Here is a 21,603-nt window from a genome sequence, read left to right as displayed (position 1 = left end):
TTTTTTTTCTATAACACAACCACTTCAACATACTGTACTCCCTGGGGATTGAACCTCGGCCTTTTTATTTGAAGATAAAGTATACTAACACAAGTCTTCTGGTAATGTCTTCCTTGTCTCAGTCGGAATGAAAGTCAAAAGTATCCAAGTTGGAAGTCAAAAGTATCAAAATTTTAAAAACTAGTTGGAAAAATGGAAGAAAAACTTCCCGCGCAAAGTACCGCCCGATAAAATATACTAAAACCAGTTGGAACAGGGGAGTTTCCGCCGAAGCTCCGATAAATAAAATGGTCACACGCGCATCCAGCAATCTGTTGGATGTAAACCCCCTCCCCCCCCCCCCACGCTGTTGCCCGCGTGCGAGAAGGGGATGGGGGACGTTTTCTCGCTCTCTTCTCTGCTGTTTTGCTCAGTTCGTTTCGGTCGGGTTTATCGGTCGAATGCGAATGCTCAATGAGAAGAGCTTTTACTGTTTTACTTTTGCCTGAAATACATTTTGAGATATTTTCTTATTGGTAGTTCTGTTTATGCCATCGCCTGCGTCTGTGTTATTTGCGTTTGCCTTTGCGAGAGCTAGTTAACATTAGTTAAAATTAAAACAAACGAAAGGCAGCGGCAGCGGCAGCGGCGGCGGCAGCCAGAGATATAATAGAATTGCGGTTTTTCCCTCCCCGACTTTCCTTCCATCTGAATCTCAGAGCCCGTCCATCCCATTCGTCGTCGTTATCCGTCGGATATGTTGTTTTATCGCTGGTGTACAACGAGTCCAAACAGAAGCGGAGTGCGCCGTGCCCGTGGTGCCGGTAAAAATAAGCGCAAAGTTTAGGCAAAACCATCGTCATCACGGCCAGAATCCGAATCAGATGTGTACATTTGCCTCCAAATGACAAACGGGCGTATAAATATAGCCTGGAAATGGCGTGGAAATCGCGTGGTATCCCAATGGGCTAGCGATTGGTGGTTTACGGATATTACGGCCGCTCCATTGCCAAAGCGTGTTGGGTAAACAAAGTTTTAGTTTAATTAGCTCCGCATAAGCCGTGCTGCAACCGGATCTGAAACAGACCGTGGCAAAGAAAACACAAGTAATAGTGGCCACTGCACTTCCCATGTTGGCCAGTGTAAAGTCGCCTTCGTGTGTGCCAGGTCGCACAGAGAGCGCATATAGGTCTGGTATCCGTGTCCCTATCCCTATCCCTATCCCTATCCCTATCCCTATCCCTATCCCCTTATCCCGTATCCTATCCGATTGTTAATGCGCAGGTAATGCGGAGCGCTTTTCGGCCACTCCACGCCACGGTACTTTGTACTACATCGCTTTTTTTGAGAGTGTGTTCTTTTTTTCCCCCCATTTGTTGTGTTGTGTTCTGCAGTGTCGTGTTGTGTTGTGTTGTGTAGTGCTGTGCTGTGCACTTATTTGACAGCTTATGAATCACCGCCAGAGATTCATTTGCGCTGATTGCGGCACAACTGTTGCACCCACTTTCAAAAGCACCTCTCTTCGGGAAAACTACTCGAGCGCGAGGAAAAAACAAACAAATAGTACCTAACCTATCGAGCACATTGCCTCCAACCCTGCCCACCTCATTGATTTGCGTATTTTTTTTGCAGTGCATTTTAATAAAACACTACGATAAAACCACTATAGTGCACCGAGAATAAATATGGCCAAGAGTCGGCGAGCTCGTCTGTCCGCAAGCGTAGGCCCAGCTCCGCTTACCGCTGTGTAAATACCTGAAAACCAAGCCAAAAAGAAAAATCGCATAATGTACTTACTCAGAAGTGGATTCAAATTGCAGTAATGACAAGCCGTGAAACAATAAAAATAAGCAGCGTTGTCAACATTCGAAAGTGCACAGATGATTCGCCTTCGCCGTCAGTGAGCAGCCCAAACAGAACACCACAAGAACATAAATAAACAAATAAGTGAGTGCAAATCGCAAGTCAACGCCAGAAGCCGTCGCCACGGTCATGTAAACGCGTCCCAAAGTTATCGATAACGCGGAAGATCCCGCCTCGCGTCGTCCTGGTCGATCGATAAACATGGATCGACACCTCCTGAGAAACTGCCGCAGCCGTGCTCTTTTCTATCTCAGCAAAGTCCAAGTGAGAAGTCCGCCCAGGAAGGTGCGGTGAATGGGAATACCTAATCAGCGATCGGCAATCAATCAGCAAACACTCCGAGTTCGGCCATCAAACCCGGGAACAGCAACAGCAACAGCAGCAACAACTACCCAATAGTCCTGGACCCCCCACCAATGCGACATGGATTGTGATTACTCCAAGTTTCTGTACAAAAGTAAGTTTCCAATTTGTATTCACACATGTCTGTTCATTTGCCGCCGGCAAGTGTCGCGAGCAAACTTTAGAAATATTGGCTTAAAGTTAATTAAGCAAGGGGCAATGTGTTTCGGAAAGCCTTTGGCGGGTTTAACCCTTTACAGATTTAATATTTTATGCCGTACCATAGTTAAAATCAATTTATGATCTCCTCTTAAAGCACCTCCATGAAATGATTCATAATATTATAGTGATTTGATGAGATCTTATACTCGTATCATTCATCGATGATAATGCATTATGTTCAAAACAAATACGTTAGACCCTTCTTACATTTTCAATTATAAACTTGAGATCTTAAATCCCAAAAAAATCAAGTTAGAATTCCTTCAATACATTCCTAAATTTTAAAATAGCGCAACAAAAATACAAAGATTGAGATTGGCTTGTGATTTTCATGGTTTCCGCAAAGCTCTAAAAAAATTGTAACATGTAAGATCTAAAAAACCTTTTTTTTTTAAGTGCCTTTTATTAAAGGCCAAAAAAACGATTACAAAATAAATGCAATTTTAAACGGAAAACTTTTATTTAAGGAAACTTAAGGAAAGGGAACCTTACTGACAGCTTAATCTGTTCCTGATAAACCTTGACTTTCTTCATTTTCCCAGAACATTATCGAAAAAATATACGTATCTACATGTAAACGTAAGCAATTTCTACACAGATCCCTAGCAGAAAAATGTTTTCAATATTTATACGAAATCGATCGTCTCTAAATATTTTGGAATGAAGTACGTAAATAATACAAAGAAATGTTCTTTAGCAATTCCTTTTCTAAAAGGAACTACAAAGCTCTTAGAATAACAGGCATATATGTATGCAATGACACTTGGGCAGAAATAAATAATAAATAATATATTAGTAATGATAATAGTAATGACGTTAAACACAGTTTTAAATTTTAATAAATTGTAATTGGAAAATGTACATATCTATGTGAAATATCTTGTCCGTATATCTGTCCGTTAATTTGAAAACTCTAGCTTCACCATATACTTCCAACATCATTTTGTATCATATGTTCTATTTTTCCGATCGAAATACGTTTGAGTAGCAATGGGTGTCGCTTCCTTTCTAAATAAAACCGCCAAGTTCAAGTGAACTTGTTGCAGATGACGACGGCGATAGTCTGGTCTTATATAGTTTGTGGGCACATTTTTCCATAGAGTTATTTTCAGTTTCGAAAAATTCCTCGAGACACTGTGCGTTTTCTTACTTCCTCTTCCATAGAAAGTTCGGGGATTCGGCTTCCCTTGAAAACTACAAACGCAGACGGAGAGAAGCGCAGCACGGCAGCGTCGGCAACGTCAAAGCGACAACGGCAGCAGCAACTTGAAAAAAAGGATTCTTCCCATCAGAAGTTGGTTCTTTTGCACAAGATAAAAATATTTTTTAATGTTCCCTGAACACAAACAAAAATTTAAGGAATGTCACGTTGTAGTCCCGTCTCACTCTTATGTGCGCTCCATGTATGCATTGCGCATTTATTTTGGTTCCCGGTCCGTCGATTCTTCTCTGCTGTTGCCGTTCCTGTTGTATCTCGTATCTTCGTTGGTATGAGACAAAGAATTTCTTTTACACAGACAAATGGTTTGCTAACTTGGACCAGGGATCTGCCTGAAACTCACAAAAATAATTAAATAAAACCAGTATATGCATGTGCAAACATACAACATAAAGCAAAAGTTTAGCAGCATTTCCTCAAAAGGCTGCAAAAAAAATCTTTTTAAATGAATATGAAATGAACAGCAAAACTTTTCTAGTGCGACCAAATTTTATAAGATTCATCCAAAAACCGTACAGCAGGATTTAAAAATGAATTGCTTTATTTGACAAGCAGGTTATAAATCGAAAAATTATCGAATTTATCCCTATTTGTTCCATGAAGATTTTTTTCAGTGGCTTAGAAATATCCCCTGTTAAATACCCCCATTATTTGTTTTTCATAGCCACTGGAAAAAATAACTCCAGTCAAGCTCCAAATTGAAATCTTTTTATATTATTTTTAAATACAAGACAGATTTAAATTGACTTACATTTTAGAAAATATATTCCTCGATTCGATTTAAAGTAAAAGAAAATCTTAAATACAGCTTAATTAACGTATTAATAAGAAAAATGTGCACAAATGTGTGGAAATTAGTGCAGTTTTCAATGACGTACCACTCAGTTATGTGGTATTTAACGGGTTATATTGTATATATGGAAAGTAAATCGTGTACAATTGCAAAATGATCGTTTTGTCATGTCTGCGGAACGTGACACCTGCCGAGTTCTGTTCTAAAACTAAACTGTATCGGAAGGTAGTTCGAATTCGGCAATACACCTACGCTATAAACGCTATGCTTAGGTTATACACATATCAAAAGGCATTGCTTTAGTTTAAAGGTGACTTTTACAAAGCCATTGCCAACTCCAAATGAACCTCACATAATATAGAAACCTATATTTCTGTATGAGTAGTGTTAATAATATAAGATTTAAATTTGAACCTCTTTACTTGCCTTTGTTTATAGAAAATATAGGCAATTTTAAGCTTAATAATCATACATTTAAAACAATTTATCATAATGGGTTTGAAGAAGATAATAGGAATTATCTTGCCCAACTCATTGGAAAAGGTGTAAAAATAAAATTTATTAGACTATGGCACTTTCCGCAAATTGATATATGTTTATGGACTGGATCATCCTGCTCAAGCCGGGTGTCAGCGTTTTTCATGAGAAGCTTAGCATATGGGCTGGCAGTTTATCATGGCTGTGGAACAATATCCTGGAAATTGAACGCACTTTAGAAAGAAATCGGAAACGCCCTGGGTGGAAATATAAATAAATGATACTTGAATTTCGGTCTTGAATAATTTTTTTAGCGGTGCGCAAAGGGCCAACTTACCCGGCAGCTATTACTACATTGAGAAAAAATGTACGTCCACATGTAGAAAAAAGCGCCAATTAGGGCCACACAAAACGAAAAAAGCATAATTACGAGCCAAAAGACGAACCACAATGGGTTCCCCATTAAATAATTATGACGTGTGTAAATGGTAATGAGTGAAGATTTTCTCGCTATCCTGTCGCCAGTGGGGGTAGTTGCAAAATAAATATGTGGCATGGGAAAAACGAGATGACTGAACAAACAAAGAAAACTCAATATGATATCAAGTATTAAGTAGCGTTGTAAATCATTAAAGCAGATTCTCAATGAAACGGAGAATATAATTGTTATAAAAGTACATCATGATACAAAGGAACTTTAAAAGCTCAATAAAAGTACGTTACGCTAGAACAAGTTGGGAATTATAAGTACAAAAGGGGAAACAAATTGAATTTGTCATGTATATAGTCTCTTCACAGTTTTTTGGTGGTTAGTTCTACCACCAAAGCAGGAAATCTACTGCAAAAGTGTATAGATTCAACCGAAAAACTTGTTTTCCGAGTAGAGTTCCAGGTTTTAAAGCACTCTTAGTAGCTCGAGGCGGTTGTTTCGAAAGCATCCAACTCATACCTATTTCGACACGAAACCACACAAAAAGTCTTTGATTTGATTCGATTCGAAATGAATCCCGAAATGAGCTTCAACAAACTCGGATACGCGGTGACCGATCCCACGGTCCAGGTGCTCCGGGCATCGGCCTTCATGCAGAACGGCCCCGTGAAACAGGTGCGCAGCTTCGAGGATCTGGACCGCTGGGCCCGCTCGCAGGCCTATCACGACACGATTGCCTACATCAACCACACCAGCCGGGCCATCCAGGGCCATCGAATGACGCGGGACCCGGACTTTCCGGTGTCGGTGCAGATGCGGCGCCTGTGCGAGATCTTCGATGGCCTGGAGCACCTGCTGGTCGAGCACTCGCCCAAGCCCGAGGAATCGAACATATCTGTGCCGGCCGGCCAGGTGAGAACGCGATCCTACCGCATCTGGATGGAGCACATGTTCCAGCACGTCTTCAGCAAACTGGACGAGGCCATCAAGGCGAACTGCAAGCACATCAACGAACTGGGCCAGTATCTGCGGCGTTCCTTTGGCAATTCCTCGAGTCTGGACATCGGTCCCGCCAACGAGCTCATGTTCCTCTTCTTCCTCTGCGGCCTCTTCCGCTGCGGCATCCTTGGTGCCCAGGATACGGTGGCCGCGGGCCTGCTGCTCTTCAATCGCTATACCCATCTGGTGCGCCGCGTCATCGCCACCTACTCCCTGCAGATAACCAAGGATCCCATGTGCTCCATCGACGACTACTGCTTTCTGCCCTATCTCTGGGGAGCTGCTCAGCTCTCGCTGGACAGTCCCTTCTCGCCGATGCAGTGCGACCAGGCCAAGGTGATGGAAAGCCACAAGCAGGACTACATGATGCTGGACATGATCGATCACCTGCAGAAGTCGCGCGGCGGCCAGCTGAGCCAGGTGGCCTTTCAGCTGTGGAGCCTGCTCTCGGTGCCCACCTGGCCGCAGGTGTACCGGGGCCTCGAAAGGAACTACATCGACAACGTGCTCTTCTCGTTCGAAACCTTGGAGCAGGTGATATTCTGCGAACTGATGTCCTTTGAGGCCATCACGATGCCCAGGCAGTTGGAGCGGGCATACTTGGGGCCCCAGTACCTCGATCGTCGGGAGAACGAGGAGGATTTGGAGCCGGGGCAGGGTCTGTGGGAGCCATCGCTTCCGGTCAGCAGATATATCAGCATGGAGCCGGAGTCCTTCCTTGGCTTTCAGGAACCAAAAGGCCAATGGAGATCGGACGACAGCGAGGAGGACGAACGCCTCTGGATGATGCGACAGGCTGCGGATGAGGGTGGGGCCAGCCCTGCGATGTTCTTCCCGGATCGGACTGCTACCCAGAATGACTCTGTCACTTCATTCGCTACTAATGGACCCTAAAATGTCAACCCAATTAATGCATAAAAACTTGTGAGAATGGAAATGCAACTCAATTTTCTTACACATTCATTCTCACAGGGATACATAGATATACATATGTATATAGATCTAGTATGTTCCAAGCTGGTTCCTTACATTTTATTAGCTGATATTTGTACAAAAGGAATGAAGCTTTTTTAACTTACCTTTAAACCAAGAGCAAGTTACAATTGAAAATTCTTCCAGAGTTAGTTATGTTCTAGAAATTCGTTTTTTCACTATACGATAACTTATTTCTCCGAAAAGAACTAAGGCCCACAGGCAGGCGCATAGAACGTATCGTAAAATTAAGAAACTCTGGTGAAATTTTGGTTGTGAAATATTACAAATGGAGTCAATACTATTTTTTTTGGCTTCCATATCTTATTGAACCAAGCGGAATGGAACATGCCATTTTTTGGCACGACAAAAGCTTACAACATTCATCTCTCCGCAATAATTGGGATTTTTTAAAGATGTGAAACCCACACGCAGGCGCAAAGAATGTATCGTAAATCATTTAAATTAAAAAACTCTGGTGATATTTTGGTTGTTAAATGTTAAAAATGGAGGCAGCTCCACTTTTTTTACTTCCTCCGCTTAACTTTTAGACATATCTTATTTTTGGTACCACAAAAGCTTACAACATTCATCTTTTCGGAATGATTGGGAATTTGGGATTGAAAGATGTGAAACCCCATATACTGACAGTATAAAAAAACCATGAATTACAAATTAAGCATTTGCCATTTAAATAAAAGAGAGAGATGGAGAAGTTCTCATAACCCCTAATTTAAAATCGTCTCTCACATCCGCTTGAAAACGCAACAGCAGCAATTTTTTGCGAACCGTTTACACAGCCGCCGCTGTTGTGAACACATAAAACACGTGCTTTTCCTTGAAGAAGCTCAAAAAGTGTGATCATTCATATTATTTTAAAAATAAAGTGTTTTTTTACCGCCTTTTGCGAGTTCAGTATTGCCACTGTATCGCATTTTAGAACCCCTAGCGTTTTGCATATTGGCACGTTTTTGTTCATATTTTACAATAACATATTGGCAAATTACTGTTCAACAATTCGATATCGCATATGGCATAAACAAATGCTAGTGCTTTAAAAATATTAGGTTGCTTAGTTTGCGATAAAAAGTGGCGGGCAAAATGCCCAGATCGCTGAAAGATACTGTTAAACGCGAACCACCTTCTGCCATCGAAAAAAAGATCGAGTTCTGAGAGACTTCGAGATAAAGACTACATTTCACGTGCATTTGTATTCTCTGTTCTATTGCCAATAAAACTAGTTTGACTTATAGAGACTTTGGAGTTGTGGGAGAACGGCTGTTTTATCAGGAAATTGTGGGTTTTTCGCGATCCGCAACGGAAGCGCGCCTCTTTCAATTTTGTTAGCTAAGGTCAGAGAGCTGGGGAGCGATAAAGGACATGACTTCCGTTGCGAAATTCGGGCCAGAGTTATAACACCCTATGCTAAAGGGTTACAAAATGAGCGAAATCGAAATCGTGCGGTAAGGCGCCAGCGGCATAAAGCTCGACGACTATTAGTCACACCCGTCGGCTGTATATATATAGAGAGAGAAAGAGAGAGAGAGAAGAGAGGGACGGGGAGAGAGCGAGCTGAGAGTGGTTCTCTCTGCTGCTCTAGCTCCCCAATTGTGTGTGTGGTTTAGGCAGTGCACTTGTAATGGTGATATAGTGCTGTTTCTGGGTTTGATCGGGTTGTATTCTGCGTCTGTGTTCGCTCGTGTAGTCATCGGTTGTGTTAGGAAACTGAACACTGAACACCGAACACCGAGCACTGAAACTAAACAACCAGATCCACCAGTTATGCTGGCAGAGCAGAGGCAGAGGCAGTGGCAGAAGCTGAGGCTGAGGCTGGGGCTGAAGGCAGAGAATGAGTTGAAATGAGCCCGAGCCCGAGCCCGATTCCGAGTTCGAGTCCGAGAGTTGGGGCTGCGTTGAGTTAGCCAGGCCAAGCCGAGCAACAACCAGGGAAACAACAAAAAGAAACAACAATCCCGACCGTCCCAGTCGTCCAACAACAATCCCATCCAACAACTATAGTGTGTTATCGACGCTGACGTCGGCGTCGTTCTTTGTATTGATTCGAATTTGGATTCAGTCGATGAGTTTCTCTCGCTTCTGCGCGTTGCGTTTTTCGCAGTGTTTCCGCGATTTTTCGTTGTCGTCATCGTTGTTTCGTTTCGTTTCGTACCGTTGTTGTGTGTGTGTGTGGTGTATAGTGCGCCGCCTCCTCTCATTTCAGCCCCCTTTTTCGTACAGCCGTGAGCGGCTGTAAAAGTGTGCGTGGGTTTTAAGATTATTAAATACATTTTCCTCTTGCAAAATTATTTTTTCCCTTTTTTTTCCTGTTCATTTGGTTCTGTTCCCATGCGTTTTGTGTGTTTATTATACATATCTGTATAGAAAGATTTTTAGAACATTTGTTTAATATGTGGCCACATTTTGATTCACCTTCTCTCTCCCTCTCTCGCTCTCTGGTCTTTTTTGTTTTATCTTTTTCTTATGCGATACGTATCTTATAAACAGTAGGCGTGTGGGGAGGGCATCGCAAGATATGGCTGTGTGTGGCTCTTAAGCAAATTATCCTATGCCTCTAGGTGCCCCAAAAACGAACAAAAAGAAAAGATCTCAGATCTGAAATCAGGCATTTGAAAAGAATTTCATAAAACTATATATCTAAATACAGGAATACAGACGTATATGTGCGTGTGCCTTGGCACACTCACAGTCGCACACTCAATGTGTGCACAACACACAATTAGAACTGCACTTGTGCAGAAAAACAGACTATTTGGCTAAGCAGGCGGGGAGAATTCATATGGACATCATAATTATCATCATAATCGGCTATCGTCAGCGCCCCAAAGACCCCCCGCCCAATCTCAATTGGGGACGGACTGGGGACTGGGCACTGGCCACTGGGCATTAACTAACGTTGAAGTTGGATGTGGAAATGTAGAAACGTGGAAAAGCGACAAACCAAACCTATCCAATAGTTAGCGGTGGCCATTCTTCTTTCTTCACTTCATCTTATTGCCGCAGCTGCGCCTTATTTCCACTGAAAGGCTTACTGACACATTCTCACTTTCACAAAGACCACGATATTGTACAAAGCTGCTCATACTCTTTTCCCACTACTAAATACACAGTTATACAGCTACGTGCATATATCCAAAGAGAGCCAGAGCGAGGGAGAGTGGGAGTGTTTGAGAGAATGCGAACGGGTGTGAGTGTGAGGAGAGTGAGAATGAGAACGAAAACGAGAAGAGAGAGCGAGAGCGAGAGCGCGAGCGGCAGAGGCAGGCGAACAAGTAAAAAGATGTTGCCTCTGCCCGTGCCTGTGCCTGTGCCTGTGCCTGAAAAAGATCTTTCTCACTTCCTCAACTCAAGAACTCCGATTCATGAATTATTGCAGATGTAAGTAAGTATTGTGAATATGCATGTGTGTACACCGAGCACGTAGAATCGAAATTTGATTCGATACGAGTCGCGTACGAGAAAAGTAAAGTAGTGCAAAAACAAGTATCGAATAAGCCACATAATCCCAGCGAAAGGGTTTCTGCGTTACTTCCAGTCCCATCCAGTGGTCCCGTCCCAGACGCTAGCCCCTGCTAGCCTGCTACCAGGTATAGCCCAACTACAAAGTATAATAAAATAAAAAAAAAAAGAGTAGAAACAGCGCTCCACCGCCTTATCAACGGACATAGATAATAGCACGCCCAATAAAAAGTCTGGAGAAAAACAAAAAACAGTAACTGTTACAAGCGCATAATAATAATAAGAGTGAGTGCCTCTGACCAGCCGCGACGACGACGGTACGGCTCTTGATGGTGACATCAGAGGCTAAATCTAGCGCGAACAGATTTTAATTCCGTGAACTAGTAGGCGACGCACCGCACCCGTATACCCGTACACCCGTACACCCGTGAAAACGACCTGGAAACCTGGCTGCATGAAAAACATCACCAGCTCGAGCACTTGCAGCACCGGGCTGCTGCAGTTGCAGAACAACCTGAGCTGCACTGAGTTGGAGGTTGCGGAGAAGGCAGAACCACAGGCAGGTCCGTTGCACATTCGAACCACTCACTCACTCACCATCACCCCCCTCCCCCCCCCCCCATACTAAACTTAAGACCACGGCAAACGAAGACCCCAGCGCCCAGAAGATTTGATCTGCGATTCTTCTGTCTTTTTTGGTGACTTTCCTCTTTCTCTCTCTCTCTGGCGCGAGAAAGTCGCCAGAAACGGAGAGCAGAACTGCAGGGCCCGCTCTTCGCCAGCCCATGTACACAACATGCACACATATAAGCCCACATGCATGGGTCCAAGCGATCCGAACTTTCGATTGCCCAGATGAATAATTCAGCGGAAGAGTCAGGTTTAAGATGATACTGATGATTCGACGGGTCTGCGGATAAGATATGGCTCGAACTGTTTTGCAAGCCGAGCGGATTTCGAAAAGAGCTTTTTGCCCCTGCCGTTGCATAATAATATTTTGGTCAGGAGCTCGGAGTGCAGGGTGGGAGAGTACATGTGTGCATGTTCTTGGTCCGAGGCGCTTTGTCTACCGATCTTTTGCTTTTGGACTAGTCTCTTAGTTTTATAGGTTCACTAGCCCAGTATTCTTTTTTATTATTGGGGAGGAGGAGGCTTCTGGTTACTTTAATTTCACTTCTTTCATAAGAACGATCACTTTGGGGGCCTATCACTATATTTTTGAATGCAAATAACCTAGATGTATTTCCCTCAGATAGCTTACTAGACAGCTGACAAAAAACCAGAAAGGAGGCCTAGCTGGACAGGCCGAAATTTCTGTGCCCCGGGGCTAGAGCGAAAAGGCATTAGTCACTTAGGTATTTGACCAGTCGCTATCACAACTGGCTTACAGACGTCTACAGAGTGACTATCCCATGAGTCACGGGCATACATGCTTACGGATATCTTTGAGAACAGCGAAAGCGTATCCGATTTTGATAAAGTTTATCGTAATTATTCAAAAAAACAAGTTGGGGCTCTTAATGCCGGATATAGTAGCATGCTTATAAGACTTGACAGATGCTGATGAAAAATATATAGTTTTATAGGGTCTAAAATGCCTTCTTTCAAGAGTTTGCTAAGGTAATTTAACCAACTTGTGAAACAATGGGTAGTTAAAAATTAAAACGTTTCCGCTTTTAAGAAAAAAACGTTCAAATAAAAATAAAAAAGAATTTGGAAGTTATGTATTTTTAATACACAAGTAAAAATCTCACTCTTCCTGCTGTTCCTGACCTTTACCGACTTCATAAAATACCCATATTTGTATCTATACCCTGATGTTTTCGTAGCGTTCTAGCTTTGTCAAATGCCACACTAAGAATATGCTTTCAGAATGCATATTTATTTAAGGGTTACTACTTTGAGTTTGTTCTATTTTAACCTTTACCAGGTTGCGAATTCGTTTGTCCTGACCTCAGAAGACTTTGGGCAGGAGGAAGGAGGGCGCATTTTAAGGGTTGACTTGACAAAAGCGAAGCTGACTAGGGCGTACCGAAGTTTTCGTACCCTAGTTTACTTTAAAAAACAGTATACCATACCATTTATGGAACCAGTTACTATGCAAGTCTGATTTTGATGATCATTTGTATTGATATTATATAAGAAAAATACAAAACTATTCTGAACTAAATACTTTGAACATTCTGAAAGATCCTTATACCTTTAAAATAATATATAAATATGCATTTTATCATTAATATATACCCTCTTTATAGTCCGGTTGTCAAATTAACCAGGAAAACCGAATATTTTTAGTGTATTCCTTACCATTTGGTACCTTTGATACATTTGATTGTACGATGGTATCTCGGTCTTAAGTGATATGATCAAGTGCCAAGGAGGACAGTGCAAACCAAACTGACCTGGCCTGGCCGTATCTGGCTTTGGGGCGGGTTTCCCCTTATCCGTGCGCGTACTGCGGATCCCAAGTGCGATCCTGAGTGGCCTGAGTACGTCATCGCACGGCTCCTGGCCGTCCTCACCCCGGCGGTGAGGCTCCGACATGTACATGCATACATATAGCTGCGCCGGGGCGTATGTACATAGGGAAAATGAAAAAGCAGAATGCATACCATAAATTCCAATTGCCGCACAACAGAGCTGCGGCCTCTAGGGGTGGGAATGGAAGGGGCAGGAAAAGAACACACATTCCCTTATTAAAACCGAGCACGAGCAGCTGCGAGCCGGGGCTTCCCGGGCGGAAATTGAGCTCAAGCGTAGAGGACCAGAGTCCTTTTCTGGGTTTTCTAATTGGGAAAATATCCCGAGCCGCCGCTGTCCAAATTCAGGAATGCCCTGTGATAGCATTAGGGCACGGTTCAGCTATTCCCCTTCTTGTTGATTGGCGATTGCGAGTGCCTGCGAGATTGTGGAAAGGAAAATGGCACATTCACCCCCTGAAACGATCCCAACCCCTGCACCGGGCCCTGCAGCATGCGCGGTGTTTTGTGCTAACCTTGCGGAGGATCGGTCTCCGGGTTTTCCATGCGATTTGGGGAGATTGTCTCTGGCACAGCACTCCACTCCACTCGGCACTGTGCCCTATACCTTATGGTGTACAGAATGCAGCTATGCCGCAGCGTACCCCTGCGGACTCACACTTGGCGCCCCACGCCACCGACTGACTGCACCAGGGCTTCTATCAATAGTACGCTGCGAGGGTATGTGCCACTGCATTCTATGCTCTGTCTCACAAATACCTAGAACCACCATGCCGAGCCAGGCCGGGCCGTGGCACACCATCCCTATGGGCCTGGACGGGCGCAGGAACACCGGGGCACACAGGGGCACCAGGGGCAGAAAAGGAACCGGCCAAAACAAAGAATAGAAATATGTGGAAACTATACGGCACATTTCAGTTTTCAGTTTGACGTGCGCGCTTCTCTTAACCAGACGCATTTTAGTTTTGCTTTCTTTGCCACCGCCGGCCGGGATTGTTTTTTCACGCTGTGTGGAAGCCAGTCGAAGGGAAAGGAGCGGAGAGCCAGCAGCAGCAGCAAAAATAAGCTACAAAATAATTTAAATGAAAATGATTTGATAGGTGTGCAGATGCAGATACAAGTACAGATGCAGATGCAGATACAGATACAAGTACAGATGCAGATGCAGATACAAGTACCGAAGCAGATGCAGATACAGATCCAACACAGTGAAATGTTAAACTAAAAATATTTTTTTCGCATCTAAAGGACCGTTAGTGCTATACAAAAGATATTATTTTGAAAGATATTCACCCAAATCGGCTTAAAAGTGGCGCCCTTCTCCAATCATTTAGATTCCCTCGAGGAATTCAAGGAGCTGTCGGGTGAGTTGAGTGGGTTAGGAGCAGTATCCCTGAAAAAGTAGATAATGATCGTACTGCTTCCTTACTAATTAAAGATGTTGTATTGATTTTCAATTTTAATTGAAATTTTTCATTTGAATGGTATATTAAAAAAAGGAAATATTAAAAGTTCGTCGACTATTACATACCCATTACTTACTGACTTGTTTCGTAATGTTACCGACGTAAATTAACTCATTAAAGAAAATGGTTTTCTACTTCTTTTAAAAAACATTGTTCCTATGCATTTGAAAAATATTTTTACCGAGTCAAAAAATATTTTCTTACGTATTTCAAAAATATTTTTTTACCTATTTCAAAAATATTTGGTATAGTTTTGAAAAATATTAAAATCATACAGGTGCTACAGAATTTCGACCATAGAAATAGATACGGTTGGAAAATCTTTCCTTCTCAACCTGTTACATATGTTCCCCTTAAAACAACATACCCTTGCATACCCTCTACACCACTTATTGGCAGGGACAGGAATTTCTCATCTAGTCCACCATCCACCAGGGGTGGCGTTCCAATCCGTAAGGTATAATGCGATATTTGGGCGTTGATTTGCCTTCCAACCCTTTCCCAATGCTCGCGACGAAAATGTAAACAAAAAAGAGTGTTGAGACTTCCTAAGTATCTATTCATTTCAAAAGATTTTCGATTTCAATTTGTTGTGGGCGGTTAATGGGAACAACATTTTTATGCCTGAAGAAAAAACAAATTTCTGATGTAAGAGTACACATTACTTGTGCAGCCTCGGAATTGGCCAAAATCGAATAATATAAAACACAACATTATAGATTATACATTTAATTCTAAAGATAGATTTGAAATACTCTTACGTTTCATCATCTCAAGACTTATAAGCATGCTCAGAAACGCGCAAAGGCAGTGAATAAAAAAATAGTGTGTATAATCACTGATCACATAAAAGGTCTTCAGATATTTGTATCAGTAATAAAAAAAATTCAGAAGGACAGTTTAATGAATTTGAAAATGGATCTTTGACGTCTTCGGATTTACATACAAGAACACAAATTAGTTACTTCTTAGTTACTATTTTATTAGTAACGATTACTCTTTACAGTTGTACTACAAATATTTGTACTAAATGTAATTTCACCACTTAATAGTAGTTTTACTATTTTATAGTAGTTTAAAGTTTTCAGTGGTAAATGCAGAAGTAGTAAATAGTAGCTCAATAAAATACTTACTACTTTTCAAATAGTAGTTAAATTTTGTTGTACAGTTTCTCAAATATTCCTTGTATGTGTTTTGGATGCTTGGTTTTTGTTTTTTTCCCAAATTAAAAACTGAGGGATTGGCTTTTTCCCCGAAGTCAATCAAATACTTTGGGTGGGATCTTATCTTTTAGTGTAATTTTGAAGGGCGGGCAGCACACATTGATTACCAACTATATAATTGCTTGTACAATATATTACATCATGCAGAGTAAACCTTTAGAGTTGTCTTACAATTTATTATAATTTATTTCCCATTTTCTTGCAGTTGGACCCGGCACCATACCATCACCGTGGACACCAGTGAATGCCGGTCCTCCAGGTGCCCTTGGATCGGCAGACACAAATGGCAGCATGGTGGATAGCAAAAACCTGGATGTTGGGGATATGAGCGATGTAAGATTTAGATCTATTTGTTCTCCGCGATCACATAACCTCATTTCAAATAATGCCTAAGTCAAGAAAATAATGTTTCGATTGGATTACTTATTTTTTAAATATTTTTTTTTTGTGATTTAATATCTATTTATTTATGTATACTTATATTTATTTATATTTAATATTTAAGACGTAAGTTCAAGTGTTAAAGAAAACCCGATCTGGCAAACAATCTTAACGTAAAATCTCTTTATAAAACATTAGACTTTCAAATCTGTTAATCATCCCTTGGCTGTTTGATTTTAATGCAATCAAAATACCTAATAAATTGCTTTATAAATTGAAAAATATTTCAGGACGAAAAGGACTTATCCTCCGCTGATGCCGAAGGTGTATGGAGTCCTGATATCGAACAGAGCTTTCAAGAGGCTTTATCTATATATCCGCCGTGCGGACGTAGAAAAATCATTTTATCCGACGAGGGTAAAATGTATGGTGAGTACTGAAGAACATATATATAATATATATCATAGTAATCATATATATAATATAAAATAATATATATAATATAAAATAATATATATAATATAAAATAATATATATAATATAAAATAATATATATAATATAAAATAATATATATAATTACTATGAATTACAACCTAGATAAAAAAAATTGTACAAAAAAGAAAAAAAAAATTGAACTTCCGGATAGTACATTTATAACAAATACTTAAAAATTATGAGAAAGAAAAATTATGTTCCTATGCTTTGTAATCATCACTAGATCGCTGGCTTATGAGCTGCGCAGCTAGAATCCGTTGGGAATTATAGCGTTGCAAAGGGAACTTAACAATTTTTTTTTGCTTGGAGTTCCATAAGTAGATATTATAATCCTAATGCCAGAAAATTCAAGTTTTTTAATGATTAATTTATTTTTGAGATCATTGAATTCATTTTACAAATTTATAATATGCTTAAGTCAATCCGAGAGTTAAATGGTTGGGAAATTATTAAATGATGTTCGTATTTTGAAGATATTTTGATGGCATTTTTAAAGAGCTGACTTGAGGTAATTTAATCAATTTTCCCTAGTTCTAGTTCGGGTCATAAAAGAAATTCTTTACAAGATATAACAGGGAATATAAGGTCAAGGAGTGATGTGGCTTACTACCTTATAGAATACCTATTAAACTTCGATTTCCCCGCATACTTACAGGTCGCAACGAACTGATCGCACGATACATCAAACTGCGCACAGGCAAGACGAGAACCAGGAAGCAAGTCAGCTCGCACATCCAGGTGCTGGCCAGACGGAAACTCCGCGAGATCCAGGCGAAGATCAAAGTGGTGAGTGGCTCACATGTGTACCATCCATAAACATTTCCTTTTTTGTTTCGGCGGGGTAGACTATTTCGATCGCTTTTGGTAGGTAGGACATTTCGAAAGCGTTCGCATAGAGTAGGTCTCTCGAAAACCAATCCGAAAGCTAGTTCTTAGGGTTGGAAGAGCGGGAAAAGCAAGGCAGCCTAGTCAGTTGAGCCGTTGAGCTGATGGAAATCCCCTGAGGTTCTGAGTGAGCGTTAGGGACGACCCGAAGGTTGTCCTGATTGAGGGATTGAGGATTGACAATCGAGTCGAATCAAGATAATGGCAACGACATTGCGTTGGTAGCACCAAAGGCACACACAACCCCATCACAAGACACACACACACGAAACCCAATATGAACACTCCGACCAACTGAAACTCTTTTGCAGGAAACCAATGGTGTGTCTTTGCATTTATTGAATGAGAAAGAACAAACGTTGCAGGTCATGAGCACCATGACCAGTTCGCAAATCGTGTCCGCCCAAGCGGCCAACAATCTGGCGTTGGCTGCCTCGGCCCTGTCGGCGGCAGGCGGTGTGGCAGGTGGCGTCCACCATGCGAGGCACCTCAGCCTCCATCCCCCGCCGCTGCCGCCGCCACCGCCGCCGTCCCTAGCCCATAGACACTCCTCCTCCGCCTCCTCGTCGGCGGTGGCAGCGGCAGCTGTTGCAGCAGCCGCAGCGGCGGCGGTCATCCCGTCCTCCTCGTCGTCGTCGTCATCTCCTCGACAGCAACAGCAGCAACAGCACCACTACCACCACCCAGCCCACCACCACCACCCACTGCACCACCACCACCACCACCTCAACCACCATTCCCATCCCAATCTGACGCACCTACCGCATAGTCATATGCATCCGCATCATCACCAACATGCGGCAGCCGTTGCAGCGGTCTATCATCTCCAGCAGCAACAGCAGCAGCAGCAGCAACAGCAGCAGCAACAGCAACTGCAGCAGCAGCAGCAACAGCAGCGGACAAGCAATACGGACAACGATCCAGTGGCTCAGGGCCCGGGCGGCGGCGGTGGTGGCTCCATGGTGGTGCCGTCGACTTCGCCGCCAGCTCCGCCGCCACCTCCTCCTCCGCCGTCGCTGCACCACCCGCCGTTGTATTCTGGCGTAAGCTAACGTTATTATTTCCAACTCTCGATTTCCACCTCGATTCCACCGCCTTGTGCAAATCACTCGTATGCTGTCATACCGCGTTCGAAAAAATGGAAAAGAAAAAGAAAAAGAAAATTTCAAAAACATACACGCAACTCATTTGCCAAACGCTACTGCGCCGTTGCATTACAAAACTGCATTAGAGAATCATAGAAGCACCAGCGCCACACCATCACCACTGCCATAATCTGCAATGCTCATTTAGGATTTGCAACGCTCTTGTTTAGCTTTGTGTTTTGTGTACTCACCCCAACATCCATGTGCAGGGACCTCCGACCCCCCATCGGTTTGCGGGGTCACGCAAATCTCTAGAGGTTCGAAATCACGCGAGCGTGTGCCCAAAAGTATGCTGTGAAAATGGGATTAAGAAGGACTTTCAGTAAATTTTAGCATACTTTCAAGAACCTTTTTGAAGAAGGAAGTTTTCTGACTTGAAATCAAATGAAACTGTCTTTAATATTTCGTCGTACTTTTGGACGTTTTAAAGCAGGTGCTACACTTTTTGAAATCACCTGAAAGGGTGTCTAAACGTATGTTGTGAAAAATATGATAATGTTTTTCCATATTTACTTTTTGTGACAATGTAGCCTTCTTTCAAGACCCTTTTTTTAGAGGCTCTTATCTACAGAGGTTTCAATTCACCTTCTTATGTGTCCAAAAGTATGCTTTAAAACATATACTATTCCTTGGTATCCTCAGAACTGTCGAAGTATATATATTGTAATATACTTTAAGGCACCATTTTTGAAAGAACTGCAAATCGGACGTGTTTAATATCACATGAAAAGGTGTCTAAAAGTATGCTGAGAAATATGACGTTGCCTTTTGTTGTCCTAGGCACTGTCGTACTCGGTAGATACATATTTTTAGAGGTTTCAAACCTCCAGAGATTTCTTGTCACACCCACTGTATGTGTAACCTGTGTGCTGCTTTCGATGAGGGACTTCAGCCCCAAGCACTGTGTCATCCCAACGCCACCCTCACTCCTTCCTGTCACCATCTCCTTCCAATCCCATCACTCCTTTCTCGGATTCAATATCATCGAGGCCCGAATGAGATGCCCGTTGTACCGCTACGCCAACCCTAATGCGCTCGCTTGCTCATTGAAATTGACTCCTTGCTTTGACTTGCTATACGAAGAACTACTCTTGTTAATAGAACCGCCTAATTTCTAAGGTTCGCTATAGACATGTATATTGTGTATATGTGTACCGTATGTAACATCCAACCGCTGGCCTGAAAGCTGGGTTTTAATCTCGCTGGGTAACTTTAATTAATGACAATCGGTTTAGTGAACAGTTGATTAACAAGTCGTCGCCTCACCATACGTTTAACCATCTTGTATAACGCCCAATATATATACCTATCTATATATATATATATCTGTACATCATCCAACAACTATCTACTGACACCGACTGCTCGAAGAGCCTAGCCTTACAAACGCATTGGAATTAATTAAGGTTTACTATATAATCCCCCTCTCTTATCTTCCATCCCGTGTGGCTTCCCATCGCAACAGCAATTCTGGCAACCCGGACTACAGCCGAGCACGTCCCAAGAGTAAGTTGGCATCTCGTCTACCCATGAGCTGGCTATACAACGCATTTGCATTGACCAATAGTTTCTATGATTACAGCATCAAGCCCTTCGCCCAGCCACCCTATCCCGCCGGCAAGACGTCGACGGCGGTGTCCGGGGACGAGACTGGAATTCCGCCCTCACAATTGCCCTGGGAAGGTCGAGCCATTGCCACGCACAAATTCCGCCTACTCGAGTTTACGGCGTTCATGGAAATCCAGAGAGATGATATGGTATGGCATGGCCGGAAGGGGCCGCTCCCCAGCCCCACCATCAGTCAACCGAAATGTTTTATTAATAACTCCCTTTTCCGCTTTTTTTTTTCCGCAGTACAACCGTCACCTCTTCGTTCAACTCGGCGGCAAGCCATCCTTTTCCGATCCATTGCTTGAGGTGAGAACTGAATAGGGTTACAATGATCCAGGGAAACCAAATAATGCATCTATTATATTGCAGACTGTTGATATTCGGCAAATACTAGACAAGTTTCCCGAAAAGTCTGGCGGGCTCAAAGATCTCTACGAAAAGGGTCCCCAGAATGCGTTTTACCTGGTCAAATGCTGGGCGGACCTCAATACGGACCTAACAACGGGCAGCGAAACGGGTGATTTCTATGGCGTAACCAGCCAGTAAGTCTCAAAATCCGATGATATTTACTTAGCAATCATGATTAGTGATCCAAGAACACTGATCTAGTTGTTATAAGGCTAAGGCCTGTTTTTAAGTGCTCCTAACTGCAGCCCTAACCTCACTTTTCCACCGCAGATACGAAAGCAACGAGAATGTCGTGCTCGTGTGCTCCACAATCGTTTGCTCTTTTGGCAAGCAGGTGGTGGAGAAGGTGGAGAGCGAGTACTCTCGGCTGGAGAACAATCGCTACGTGTATCGCATCCAGCGCTCCCCAATGTGCGAGTACATGATCAATTTCATTCAGAAGCTGAAGAACCTACCGGAACGCTACATGATGAACAGTGTGCTGGAAAACTTTACAATATTGCAAGTGCGTATTGGAACTAGAGAGTCCCAAATTGTGTGTGTATTTGTAAACTATTTTTAAATCGCTTTCAGGTAATGAGAGCCCGCGAAACGCAGGAGACACTGCTGTGCATAGCCTATGTGTTTGAGGTAGCGGCCCAGAACAGCGGCACCACCCACCATATATACCGTCTGATTAAGGAATAGCAAAAGCTGCCTGGAGCAGAGCCCAACCTGTCTGCGAATCCCATCATC

General features: G+C 42.6%; 2 protein-coding genes across 13 annotated transcripts; both read left to right on the top strand.

The window, feature by feature from the left end:
* Window positions 1-442: 442 nt before the first annotated feature.
* Window positions 443-21,585, top strand: LOC108025702 (protein scalloped). 12 transcript variants are annotated; one of them, XM_050890481.1, is made up of 12 exons: window positions 443-515; window positions 1,612-2,299; window positions 16,148-16,275; window positions 16,614-16,752; window positions 17,475-17,605; window positions 18,016-18,747; window positions 20,315-20,355; window positions 20,417-20,606; window positions 20,704-20,766; window positions 20,830-21,002; window positions 21,139-21,373; window positions 21,442-21,585. In XM_050890481.1, the coding sequence occupies exons 2-12, from the start codon at window positions 2,266-2,268 to the stop codon at window positions 21,553-21,555; spliced, it is 1,980 nt and encodes a 659-aa protein (XP_050746438.1). In that variant the 5' UTR covers window positions 443-515; window positions 1,612-2,265; the 3' UTR covers window positions 21,556-21,585. The 12 variants fall into 12 exon arrangements, with proteins under 12 accessions (XP_050746438.1, XP_050746437.1, XP_050746436.1 ...); XM_050890480.1 differs by lacking the exon at window positions 443-515 and adding an exon at window positions 532-803; XM_050890479.1 differs by lacking the exon at window positions 443-515 and adding an exon at window positions 532-1,002.
* Window positions 5,831-7,266, top strand: LOC108025704 (serine/threonine-protein phosphatase 2A activator). Its single transcript, XM_017096246.3, has one exon. It carries the CDS (start codon window positions 5,896-5,898, stop codon window positions 7,216-7,218), a length of 1,323 nt encoding a protein of 440 aa, XP_016951735.2. The 5' UTR covers window positions 5,831-5,895; the 3' UTR covers window positions 7,219-7,266.
* Window positions 21,586-21,603: the final 18 nt, after the last annotated feature.

This window comes from Drosophila biarmipes, chromosome X (genome assembly GCF_025231255.1).
Source record: "Drosophila biarmipes strain raj3 chromosome X, RU_DBia_V1.1, whole genome shotgun sequence".
NCBI classification, from domain to species: Eukaryota; Metazoa; Arthropoda; class Insecta; order Diptera; family Drosophilidae; genus Drosophila; species Drosophila biarmipes.
Note: the sequence above shows the minus strand (reverse complement) of the source record. Positions and strands in the feature narration are given on the sequence as shown.

Excerpts from the sequence above, each read along its gene's own strand:
- LOC108025702 (XM_050890477.1), top strand. The coding sequence starts at position 11,228 with ATGAAAAACATCACCAGCTCGAGCACTTGCAGCACCGGGCTGCTGCAG. Across the intron at positions 18,748-20,314 it reads ACCCGCCGTTGTATTCTGGC|CAATTCTGGCAACCCGGACT; the intron begins GTAAGCTAACGT and ends CCATCGCAACAG. Across the intron at positions 21,003-21,138 it reads TTCTATGGCGTAACCAGCCA|ATACGAAAGCAACGAGAATG; the intron begins GTAAGTCTCAAA and ends TTTCCACCGCAG.
- LOC108025704 (XM_017096246.3), top strand. The coding sequence starts at position 5,896 with ATGAATCCCGAAATGAGCTTCAACAAACTCGGATACGCGGTGACCGAT.